The 12,307-nt window shown below is 38.7% G+C and overlaps 1 protein-coding gene across 1 annotated transcript in view; it reads left to right on the forward strand.

The window, feature by feature from the left end:
* Positions 1–9,970, forward strand: part of LOC120349581 (ankyrin-2-like) — a 60,886-nt gene extending 50,916 nt beyond the window's left edge. Inside the window, exons 13-14 of the mRNA XM_039419981.1 lie at positions 39–6,383; positions 9,249–9,970. Coding sequence (XP_039275915.1) covers positions 39–4,492 — 4,454 coding nt within the window. The 3' untranslated portion in view covers positions 4,493–6,383; positions 9,249–9,970. The remainder of the gene's footprint in view (positions 1–38; positions 6,384–9,248) is intronic.
* The last annotated feature ends 2,337 nt before the right edge of the window (positions 9,971–12,307 follow it).

Raw genomic sequence — 12,307 nt, forward strand, 5'->3', positions numbered from 1 at the left:
AGAAATTGTTGCTCCAATCATTGAAAAGAAACCAGAAGATGAAGCAGCAGAAGAAGACAAACCAGCAGCACCAGTAGCAATCTCCACATCTGAAGCAGATCAGACAGAGAAACAAGTTTCTCCAACAAAGCCAGTGCCTTCAACTGAAGTTGAAGAAGTCATTCAAGATGTGCAACCAAGCAAAGAGGATAGTAGTGTGAGCCCATCTGTTGATTCTGCAACTACACTAGAGGATGCAAAGTCCCCATTGGAAGCAACAGTGGGTCCTGTTGTAGTTACAGAAGAAACTGACAAGCAAGTTGATGTATCACCAAAAGCTACAGAAGAAATGAAGACTGCAGATGAAGAATCAGCAGCAAAACTGGCATCTCAGATTGAACCTGCCACTGAGAGTGTTGAGATCAAACTGTCTCCAATTGAACAACCAGTGACTGAAAAGTTAGAAGAGGCAACAACAGAATTGCTTGAAAAGCAAGTTGTTGAAACTGAGCCATCACTGACAACCACATCAGAACCAGAAGAAGCTGAAAAATCAGAGATCACAGTGGAGAAAGAAGCTGTAGCAACAGTTGCTACAGCAGTAACACCATTGCCAGCAGAAGAACCTCTTGCAGTATCAGACAAGGCACAAGAAGTTGAGCAGATACCTCTTGTTGATAGTCAGATAGAAATTGTCAAGCCAGAAGCTATTGTGGAGAAGGCTCCATCCAGCATTGACTCCGATCAAAAGATCCAGGTTGAAGATTCCAAATTGGATGAAAAGGCACAGGATGAAGAAGACATTAAGGCAACAATCAGCAAGGATGCAGAACCATCACAGCCTGTAGACAAACCCGAATCATTAGATCTACCAGATGAAGACAAATCTACAAAGGAAGATTCACAAATAGTCGCAACATCAGAAAAATTGCCAGAAATCGTTGCTCCAATCATTGAAAAGAAACCAGAAGATGAAGCAGCAGAAGAAGACAAACCAGCAGCACCAGTAGCAATCTCCACATCTGAAGCAGATCAGACAGAGAAAGAAGTTTCTCCAACAAAGCCAGTGCCTTCAACTGAAGTTGAAGAAGTCATTCAAGATGTGCAACCAAGCAAAGAGGATAGTAGTGTGAGCCCATCTGTTGATTCTGCAACTACACTAGAGGATGCAAAGTCCCCATTGGAAGCAACAGTGGGTGCTGTTGTAGTTACAGAAGAAACTGACAAGCAAGTTGATGTATCACCAAAAGCTACAGAAGAAATGAAGACTGCAGATGAAGAATCAGCAGCAAAACTGGCATCTCAGATTGAACCTGCCACTGAGAGTGTTGAGATCAAACTGTCTCCAATTGAACAACCAGTGACTGAAAAGTTAGAAGAGGCAACAACAGAATTGCTTGAAAAGCAAGTTGTTGAAACTGAGCCATCACTGACAACCACATCAAAACCAGAAGAAGCTGAAAAATCAGAGATCACAGTGGAGAAAGAAGCTGTAGCAACAGTTGCTACAGCAGTAACACCATTGCCAGCAGAAGAACCTCTTGCAGTATCAGACAAGGCACAAGAAGTTGAGCAGATACCTCTTGTTGATAGTCAGATAGAAATTGTCAAGCCAGAAGCTATTGTGGAGAAGGCTCCATCCAGCATTGACTCCGATCAAAAGATCCAGGTTGAAGATTCCAAATTGGATGAAAAGGCACAGGATGAAGAAGACATTAAGGCAACAATCAGCAAGGATGCAGAACCATCACAGCCTGTAGACAAACCCGAATCATTAGATCTACCAGATGAAGACAAATCTACAAAGGAAGATTCACAAATAGTCGCAACATCAGAAAAATTGCCAGAAATTGTTGCTCCAATCGTTGAAAAGAAACCAGAAGATGAAGCAGCAGAAGAAGACAAACCAGCAGCACCAGTAGCAATCTCCACATCTGAAGCAGATCAGACAGAGAAACAAGTTTCTCCAACAAAGCCAGTGCCTTCAACTGAAGTTGAAGAAGTCATTCAAGATGTGCAACCAAGCAAAGAGGATAGTAGTGTGAGCCCATCTGTTGATTCTGCAACTACACTAGAGGATGCAAAGTCCCCATTGGAAGCAACAGTGGATGCTGTTGTAGTTACAGAAGAAACTGACAAGCAAGTTGATGTATCACCAGAAGCTACAGAAGAAATGAAGACTGCAGATGAAGAATCAGCAGCAAAACTGGCATCTCAGATTGAACCTGCCACTGAGAGTGTTGAGATCAAACTGTCTCCAATTGAACAACCAGTGACTGAAAAGTTAGAAGAGGCAACAACAGAATTGCTTGAAAAGCAAGTTGTTGAAACTGAGCCATCACTGACAACCACATCAAAACCAGAAGAAGCTGAAAAATCAGAGATCACAGTGGAGAAAGAAGCTGTAGCAACAGTTGCTACAGCAGTAACACCATTGCCAGCAGAAGAACCTCTTGCAGTATCAGACAAGGCACAAGAAGTTGAGCAGATACCTCTTGTTGATAGTCAGATAGAAATTGTCAAGCCAGAAGCTATTGTGGAGAAGGCTCCATCCAGCATTGACTCCGATCAAAAGATCCAGGTTGAAGATTCCAAATTGGATGAAAAGGCACAGGATGAAGAAGACATTAAGGCAACAATCAGCAAGGATGCAGAACCATCACAGCCTGTAGACAAACCCGAATCATTAGATCTACCAGATGAAGACAAATCTCCAAAGGAAGATTCACAAATAGTCGCAACATCAGAAAAATTGCCAGAAATTGTTGCTCCAATCGTTGAAAAGAAACCAGAAGATGAAGCAGCAGAAGAAGACAAACCAGCAGCACCAGTAGCAATCTCCACATCTGAAGCAGATCAGACAGAGAAAGAAGTTTCTCCAACAAAGCCAGTGCCTTCAACTGAAGTTGAAGAAGTCATTCAAGATGTGCAACCAAGCAAAGAGGATAGTAGTGTGAGCCCATCTGTTGATTCTGCAACTACACTAGAGGATGCAAAGTCCCCATTGGAAGCAACAGTGGGTGCTGTTGTAGTTACAGAAGAAACTGACAAGCAAGTTGATGTATCACCAGAAGCTACAGAAGAAATGAAGACTGCAGATGAAGAATCAGCAGCAAAACTGGCATCTCAGATTGAACCTGCCACTGAGAGTGTTGAGATCAAACTGTCTCCAATTGAACAACCAGTGACTGAAAAGTTAGAAGAGGCAACAACAGAATTGCTTGAAAAGCAAGTTGTTGAAACTGAGCCATCACTGACAACCACATCAAAACCAGAAGAAGCTGAAAAATCAGAGATCACAGTGGAGAAAGAAGCTGTAGCAACAGTTGCTACAGCAGTAACACCATTGCCAGCAGAAGAACCTCTTGCAGTATCAGACAAGGCACAAGAAGTTGAGCAGATACCTCTTGTTGATAGTCAGATAGAAATTGTCAAGCCAGAAGCTATTGTGGAGAAGGCTCCATCCAGCATTGACTCCGATCAAAAGATCCAGGTTGAAGATTCCAAATTGGATGAAAAGGCACAGGATGAAGAAGACATTAAGGCAACAATCAGCAAGGATGCAGAACCATCACAGCCTGTAGACAAACCCGAATCATTAGATCTACCAGATGAAGACAAATCTACAAAGGAAGATTCACAAATAGTCGCAACATCAGAAAAATTGCCAGAAATCGTTGCTCCAATCATTGAAAAGAAACCAGAAGATGAAGCAGCAGAAGAAGACAAACCAGCAGCACCAGTAGCAATCTCTACATCTGAAGCAGATCAGACAGAGAAACAAGTTTCTCCAACAAAGCCAGTGCCTTCAACTGAAGTTGAAGAAGTCATTCAAGATGTGCAACCAAGCAAAGAGGATAGTAGTGTGAGCCCATCTGTTGATTCTGCAACTACACTAGAGGATGCAAAGTCCCCATTGGAAGCAACAGTGGGTCCTGTTGTAGTTACAGAAGAAACTGACAAGCAAGTTGATGTATCACCAAAAGCTACAGAAGAAATGAAGACTGCAGATGAAGAATCAGCAGCAAAACTGGCATCTCAGATTGAAACTGCCACTGAGAGTGTTGAGATCAAACTGTCTCCAATTGAACAACCAGTGACTGAAAAGTTAGAAGAGGCAACAACAGAATTGCTTGAAAAGCAAGTTGTTGAAACTGAGCCATCACTGACAACCACATCAGAACCAGAAGAAGCTGAAAAATCAGAGATCACAGTGGAGAAAGAAGCTGTAGCAACAGTTGCTACAGCAGTAACACCATTGCCAGCAGAAGAACCTCTTGCAGTATCAGACAAGGCACAAGAAGTTGAGCAGATACCTCTTGTTGATAGTCAGATAGAAATTGTCAAGCCAGAAGCTATTGTGGAGAAGGCTCCATCCAGCATTGACTCCGATCAAAAGATCCAGGTTGAAGATTCCAAATTGGATGAAAAGGCACAGGATGAAGAAGACATTAAGGCAACAATCAGCAAGGATGCAGAACCATCACAGCCTGTAGACAACCCGAATCATTAGATCTACCAGATGAAGACAAATCTCCAAAAGAACAGTTTCACATATCTCTCCTAAATCTTCCGATTCTCTTATATCAAAACATGAACATACAAAGCTAAAATCGATTCAGAGTGCAAGCAAATTGAAAACAAGACCCACTCAATCACTCACGGAAAGTAGCTTGAAAAAGGGAGGAATTCCTCAACGAAAACCAGAAAAAGCCATCCCTGATATAACTAGAAGCTCTGTCACAAAGACAAGAACCAAAGGATATATGGCATCCACTCTTTCAAGAGATAGAAAAGTTGAGGAAAAAATCAAACTAAAAGAACCATCTGCAAGAGATATAGTACATAAGAAATCTGATACTCATCAAAAACATGTGCCTAAAAAATACAGTGTGTATGATTCAGCAAAGTTCTCATCTCTTCCTTCTACACCAGAGAAAAAAAATAAAATAACTTCACCAAGAATGCAAAGACAAGATGTCCCTTCCACATCAAAAACAAGGAGTACCCCTTCCACCCCGGTTAAAAAATCACGGAATCAAATATCTTCTATCAAATCCGATTCAGAACCTCTCAAACCCATTAGTTTGAAAAAACCTGGCAGCAAGCTAATAATTAGTACTGTAAAAAAAGAGTTACCAAAAAAAGATAATCTCATTAATAATAATTTGAGAAAACATAAGACTGATTCTGTCCAATCTATCAAGAAGTCCAAGAAAACTATCATCCAATTAGATAATACTAAATCAAGAGCAAATGCTTTACCAAAAACAAGTCAGTCCAACTCCAATAAATTGATGAAAGTTCCAACATCAAAAACCAAGAAGACCAAGAATATACTGACAAATGAAAAGAATGTTAAAGAAGAAAAGAAAATTATCCAAAAGGCTGTTGAGAAAAACGTAAAAGATATTGGAAAGACAACCAGCCAGACCATTCTATTAGAGTCTACAAAACCGGTTATTGAAAGTCAAGCTACTACTGCAAAAAGAGAATTTACTAGTGAGACAGTAGAAAGTATAAAACGAGCATCTTCTGCACCTTCTTCATATGTAGAAATGAGTGAGGAAAATAGAATAAAACTGTTAGGTTCCCCATCAAGATGTACCATGGTTCAAAAAGATCAACAATCAACTATCAATAGAAATAGAGGTCCTTCTTCTCTCCCATCTAGTCCTCGTAGAATGCAACTACCTCAGCCGCAATCAGGAAGTGTTATGCAACTTCTTACTTCTGAAGTATTCACAAGGACCATAGATACAACAGAGGCAATAGAGGTGGTTTATAAGCAACCAAGTGACCCTTTCAAAAGAACTGGCTCTAAACATGATCAAAACACGCACATTGATATGGGAGAGTTCTCAATGATTGACACCACTGACTCTTCACTTTCTGATTCAGTTGCTCTTCCCTCCTCCTCTTCCGATCATGATCTTAGTACCGATGCAAGTAGTCGGTTCAGAGCCAGCATTTCACCAGCATCTCCCAAACTTTCTAGAAGAGTAAGAGAATCGTTCAGTCCAAAGGTCCGTACCTCTGATATAATTGAATGTGCAACCGTCCCAGAAATTGATACTTCTGACAATGAACCATCTCCAACTAAATCCTCAATGACCTCATCCATTGATGACACAAAAATCTGCACAACCCCAGTTAAACAAGCCAATAATGATGAAAGCTCGGTTAATAAAAGTCCAATATCTTTCTCAGGAGAACTCTTATCTCCAATATTAGCTGTTCATTCAATCACTTCTCCTCAGCCCAAACGCAGATTCCTGTATGCATCTTCAGATGAAGAGGACACTTCCTTTTCCCCTTCAGGTAACTCATTGCCCCACCAGCCATCGACCAGTATGCACCATATGGAATCATCAACTGATCACAGCATGCTGCTCCCCTCTGAGGTACACGTTCCAAATATTTCTCCTACTTCTGCTTTTCATTAAGTACTACTTTATTGAATGACTAAGTTCTAATGTATATTGCTAGCATGACCAAACAAGACAAAACTTTGCTAACTATGCAATAGCCTTTTACTGCTTTTGTTGAAACTCAGTTACTCGTCAGTCAAAGTGTATGTCTCGTAAGACATATTATTAGTTCAATTAGGAATTGTGTAACTGATAAATAATGTTAGAAAAACTTGTAAAACTGTTATCAATATTGTAAACTAGTTGACTGGGCTGCTAAATATCTGCTTTAGTGAGATTCACGTCAAAAAACCAACATTTAATTCTTAATTCTTATTTTTGTCAGCATCAAAAAAGAAATCAAAAGCTCTATTATTTTCCAACTTTGCAATGTTGTCAAATCGTTTGTTGACTTCATAGAAATATAATGAAAACGTATTTGATCTTGATTATAAAAATTCATTATGAAATCATATAAAATATATTTGCGATAGAATGAATCATTATTTACATGAATTAACAATAAAGATATCAGATCAGATAACTGGGGTAAATAGAATTACATAGTATATTCACTTTGGGAGGCATTGAAAAAGTGACTACAATGCTTTCCTATAATTCCCACCTACTTTAAAATGTGAATCTCACTATAGCTCCAACTGATACAATGAGTGTTTAGGCACTTGATAGTTCTCGAACGTTATCTATCACATCTTGAGTATCTTCTCCCTTCACTCAACTCGTAGAAAACAATGCATAAACGCACACGCAGTAGGAAGTTTGTATTGACTGGGAATACACCAGCAATATGGTTTTAAAAGCTAGAGTTTAATGCTAGAAACACAGTAATTCTATCTATAAATCTTTCGTATTCCACCTACTCTATGGAGTTGCATGAAAAGTTGAAAGTTTTCATAATGGTATTGCCATGCTGTGCGATGCACACTATACTCTAATGGCCAATATTTCATGTTCCATATCGTGAAGCTCTCTGAATTCAAGATTAAATTGATATGTCGTGACAAATACAACGAATACACTATAAATCTTCCACCCCATGAATGAAGTGAATGATGAGGGTAACTAATGAATATATTACGAGGTACTCAGGGTGATCAATAACTTACATTAAACAATCGTAAATCTTAGTACTTGAATCAATCACATTTTTAGCAACAGATGAGGCTTGCTATGGAATGCATGTATAAAGTCTGGAACACTTTGTTTGAAATATTCGTTTGTTATCGCATCAAATAGACTCATTGTAGATCATAGTTCAAGCTGTATGTTCTGCATAGTTCTGCGATAAGAAGATGTTTTTTTATTGATTATAGTTATTAAAAAGTTGAGTATCGTACCTGATAGCGGCCTTATTATCTATTTAAATTTATCTCATGGGAATCTTTGCGCGCCACAATCAACTCCTAGCTGTAAAGAGTATAAACGCACAAGCTGGCTACATTCTTGCTAATTCTTATGAAGATTGCGCTTCTGGCCGGGAATTTCATGATTTTTTAGTAGTTTCATGGTCTACCGTTAACCGAACTACTAGTATATATTATAGTCTTTTAGCAGAAGTACTTACTTCGACCGATACAGAACATAATAAATCATGGAATAGATTAAAGCCAGTAATCTGTTAGAAGGAGTAAAGTAGGCAACCCCGCTTGACATGACCTTATACAAGATGAGAGGTTGCCTACTTAGTGCCTTCTTTGTCCTGAGTATCACTGAACTTTATTAATATTATGTATCCAAATTAATACTTTTTGGTGAGAAAGTTTATTCAGTTATCGAAATCGGTATTCTGCTTGATCAGAAGCATTCAAAAATTGCACAAGCCGGAAGGAACTGAATGTTCCTAACTTATAATTATAATGGAAACTGAATATTATATACTAGTGAGGCTAAAAATAGATTTAGGTCATTCAAAAATCAGCTCCTCTATGTTGATTCATACGAATAGTTTTAATAAAAGATAGTGTAGGTTTTTCTACCTTTATCCAATATGGAATCGATTAATGTCTTCCAAGACGTGTTCAACTTGAGATTTATGCATGCAATCATAAGAGTAAGAGGTTGCCACACATAACTTTTCCTAAATCTCCCTGGAACTCTTCTTGAGTCTTCCCGAATTGGTACCTTTGATATCAATTCAATCCTCTTCTCATTTTCCATATTTCAGATACTTGAGAGTAGATAATAATGTAGCAAGGGTGCGTATTTATAATATTTATCGGTTTCGCGAGGTATTACAACTCCTTGCAAGAAAGATTTTTCCAATTTTTTATCAATAAGATTGTTCAAACTATGAGGCATTTCGTTCTTGAAGTTAGAATATCGCTGACTTTTATGAGTAAAAGCTATAATTATTTAGCTATTACGTCAATACGTCGGTTAGTTTGAAGTTGTCATCGTTTTATGAATTATGAACAAGTCCCCAGACATATGTCTCACTCCTTATTATGAAACATTGAGTCATAACATGGGTCCTGAAAGAGTGCGCCTTAGAAGAGTGAAAGAATCAGGTGCACCTCAAAAACTCTGAAACTATACCTGGACGCAATCGTTATTCTTCGTACTATCTATTCATTTGCGATATTCCGGTTGTATATACTTATAAATATATTATATCAAATCCCTTAATCCGTGTAGTGATGATGCAATTCCTTTTTCGGATCATGAGATTGATCACTTCAATATCTAAGTTCCTAAGTTGATGAAAATCAACATCACTAAAACTTTATATTACACCACTAATTGTCCAATTAATTAAATAAATTCAAATAAGATCCACATGGAGGCATTAACGTTTGATTTTTTCTTAGTTTAAATTTTGTTCTGGTTTTTGATCCACAGATAGAGGAAGATACACATTTTGTCGAGAATGAGTATTTGAAGAAAGACAGCGACTACGCACACCATAAGTCAAAGGGAGTACAGCGAAAGAACAGAGAAAACGATCTCATCCATGAACATTCCACATCTACAATAACAACTGATTCTGTAATAAACACTGAAAGCAAGTACACCGGAAAAGAAGAGCATACGTTTAATGCTCAAGAAACTAGAAAAAAATTAGTTCCAGACAGAGTGCAATACTTGAACATAGTTGGACACCTTGCAGAAGATCCCAACTCGGAACTATTCGAAAATATAGAAGAATATTTGGAACAGATAAAGGCATATCATATGGCAGTAAAGGAAACGCAGGTTCCTACTATCTCGATAACTGGTGAGGATGATGGCACAGGCATTGTCATTGAAAATATAAAATCAAGAAGATTGGGGACTAAAAAAGGCAGAAAACAAAATGATAAGAATAGGAAAACAGCCGATGAAGAACCTATAGAACAAGCAATTGAAGCTCAAAGCTATAATGATGATTTTGATACTGTACAGCAGAAAGAAAATTCGGAGGCTAAAGTTGAATTGGATGATGAAGAAGAAGTGACTGATGAATATGTCTCTCCTAAATCGTACCTTCTTAACGCCTGTGATAAGAATCTTGATGTAGCAACAGATTTGGAAGACATGTACGCTAGTGACAATGAAGATTTCGATGAAAGTGATCACTATGAGGATTCTGACTACTTGCTAAACATGAATGAAGACGAAACAGTTGCTATAACTGATAGAATTCAGAAGATCCCAAGTACGCCTTTGCAATGCACTTCTCCCAATCACAGATCAACTAGTAAGAAGCGCCAGAAAAAGGTTAAAACACAGCAGAGAAGATCACCTAAGATGTTGAGCTCTGCAGAATTATCTCCAAGATCACTCTCCCCACATCTTAGTGAAATCACTGATACAGAAATAGTGTTTTCCGACTCTGGAGATGAACTTGATAGAGATTTGAGACCTGTAAGTCCTCAGTTGCGTAGGAGAAGAGTAAGTTCTGACTTGGTCAAAGATAACTTGGATGTATCAAATCGGTTCAGCACTCAAAAACAGCTAGCCAAATCTGAAATAGCTGTGAAACTGTTGTCTGCAACGGAGCCATCTTTCACATATATATCAGACAGCAAAAAATATGTATTTTCTGATACAGAATTTGAAACTGAGAATGAATTGATCAATGAACAATATTCAGAAGAAGAAACTGATATCCCTAGCAAAAGTACCAGATATCCACCATTAAAAAGTAACCTAAATGTGGTAGCTACTTTGGAAAAAGGTTATATCGATTCTGACAATTCAGATGATATGTTTTCTTACAAGAGAAGAGTCAATGAAAAAAAGAAGCAGCTATTCAGAACATCAAAAAATGCTTATAAAGATTCAGTTGATATTACTGATGTTGAGGATTTGGAAATTGAAGACTCTCAAGAGTCAGAATTCAAGGAGAATATAGAAGATCTCTCGAAGCCGGAAGTTTGGAAAGAAGCTCCGTATGAAATTGTTTTCACTGACATTAATGGTGAGACGCGGCCAATTGTTGTTTCTTCTGATGCAAGCAAATTCAAATCACAGAAATCGGAAGATAACTATCTCAGTCCCCCTCAAATTGAGTTGACTTCTAATACAGATGTTGAAGATCTACACTCATCTGCTGGCAGTGAATCGGAAACGGAAGTGGATAAGAAATCAGCTAAGAAACTTATGAACAACTTAGCAAAGCCACACAGAGCCTCACTAGCAGGAGCATTAACTGATACTGAATTGTTCGATGGTGAAGATGATGACGATTATTCAGGAAAAAATATACCTAGACCAATGTCACCTTTACCTCCCGAAGTGGAAGGTGATATTGGAATTCCAGACCCTGTGAGGGAACTTATATTACTGAAGGAGCAGGATGGACAACCAGTAACCATCGTACTTCCCTTGGGAGATGCAGAACCAATTGGACTGCAATCACCTGATAACAATTACGGAGGAATATCAGAGATCGAAGATATTGCCACTGAATCAGCAGATGAGGGCCTCCTTAGCATCAATGAATTTTTGAATTGTCCTACTCCTGATATATTAGATATTGAAGGTGAAGTGATAGAATCTTGTGAGATGGTAAAGGTACAGAAGAAAAAGCTGAAAGTTAAGGTTTCTGACTTGGAGCCCCTCACTGACACTGAAGATATATATCTAACTCAAGGTAGTAAACGTAAGAAAACAAAACCAAAAAATAATTTGAATGTTGAGAAGAATGTTGCTAATAAATTGGGTGTGACAGACACAGAGGATATCCTTTTGACTGATGAAGATGGTGTTTCTAAACAAACTGTTGCTAGACACAGACCAACTGCAGATCAAGCAGAGACAGCCAGTGAAACAGAAGTTGACGAAATAGCTGCTTCTGGAGAGGAATATGAGATGATAACAGGTGACCGCGAAGCTATGATCAAAACTCCAGATTGTCTCCATGAAATGGCATGTCAATCCGTGACAGCTCTGAAAGAAAGTGATGCCCCTTTCTCTCTTGAAAGCAAGAAGCATTTTCTGCATTATGCTGATAACATTCCAGTGATCTACACAGTCTCTCCCAGTCCTGACATGCACGCCCACGTGCTAACTGACACAGATGAAATGGTTACCTCAGCTGATGAGGATAATTATTCTCGTGCCGATACAGCTACACCATTCGATGGTGGAGCTTTGTTTGATGACAATGCATCAGTTGTGCACATGAAGCATACAAGAATATTCGATCTTGAAGCACCTGGCGAACGATTACACGTGAAAGGCGCATCAAACTTCCATGAGAACCTAACTGATTTCGAAGATATGCATTTATCAGAAGACGAACTGCCATCCATACTTGATCGCATTTCAGTCAATGACACCGAGAATGAGGTCTGCATCTGTATTGATACTGAGGATGGCAGCAACAGCAACCCTGTCTGCATATGTGTGGGCAAAGAGGCCAATGACTTGAACCTCACATGGAACAAGAAGAATGCAACTGGAGAAGGTATGCA

The sequence above is a fragment of the Nilaparvata lugens genome, chromosome 2 (assembly GCF_014356525.2).
Source record: "Nilaparvata lugens isolate BPH chromosome 2, ASM1435652v1, whole genome shotgun sequence".
In the NCBI taxonomy this organism is placed as follows: Eukaryota; Metazoa; Arthropoda; class Insecta; order Hemiptera; family Delphacidae; genus Nilaparvata; species Nilaparvata lugens.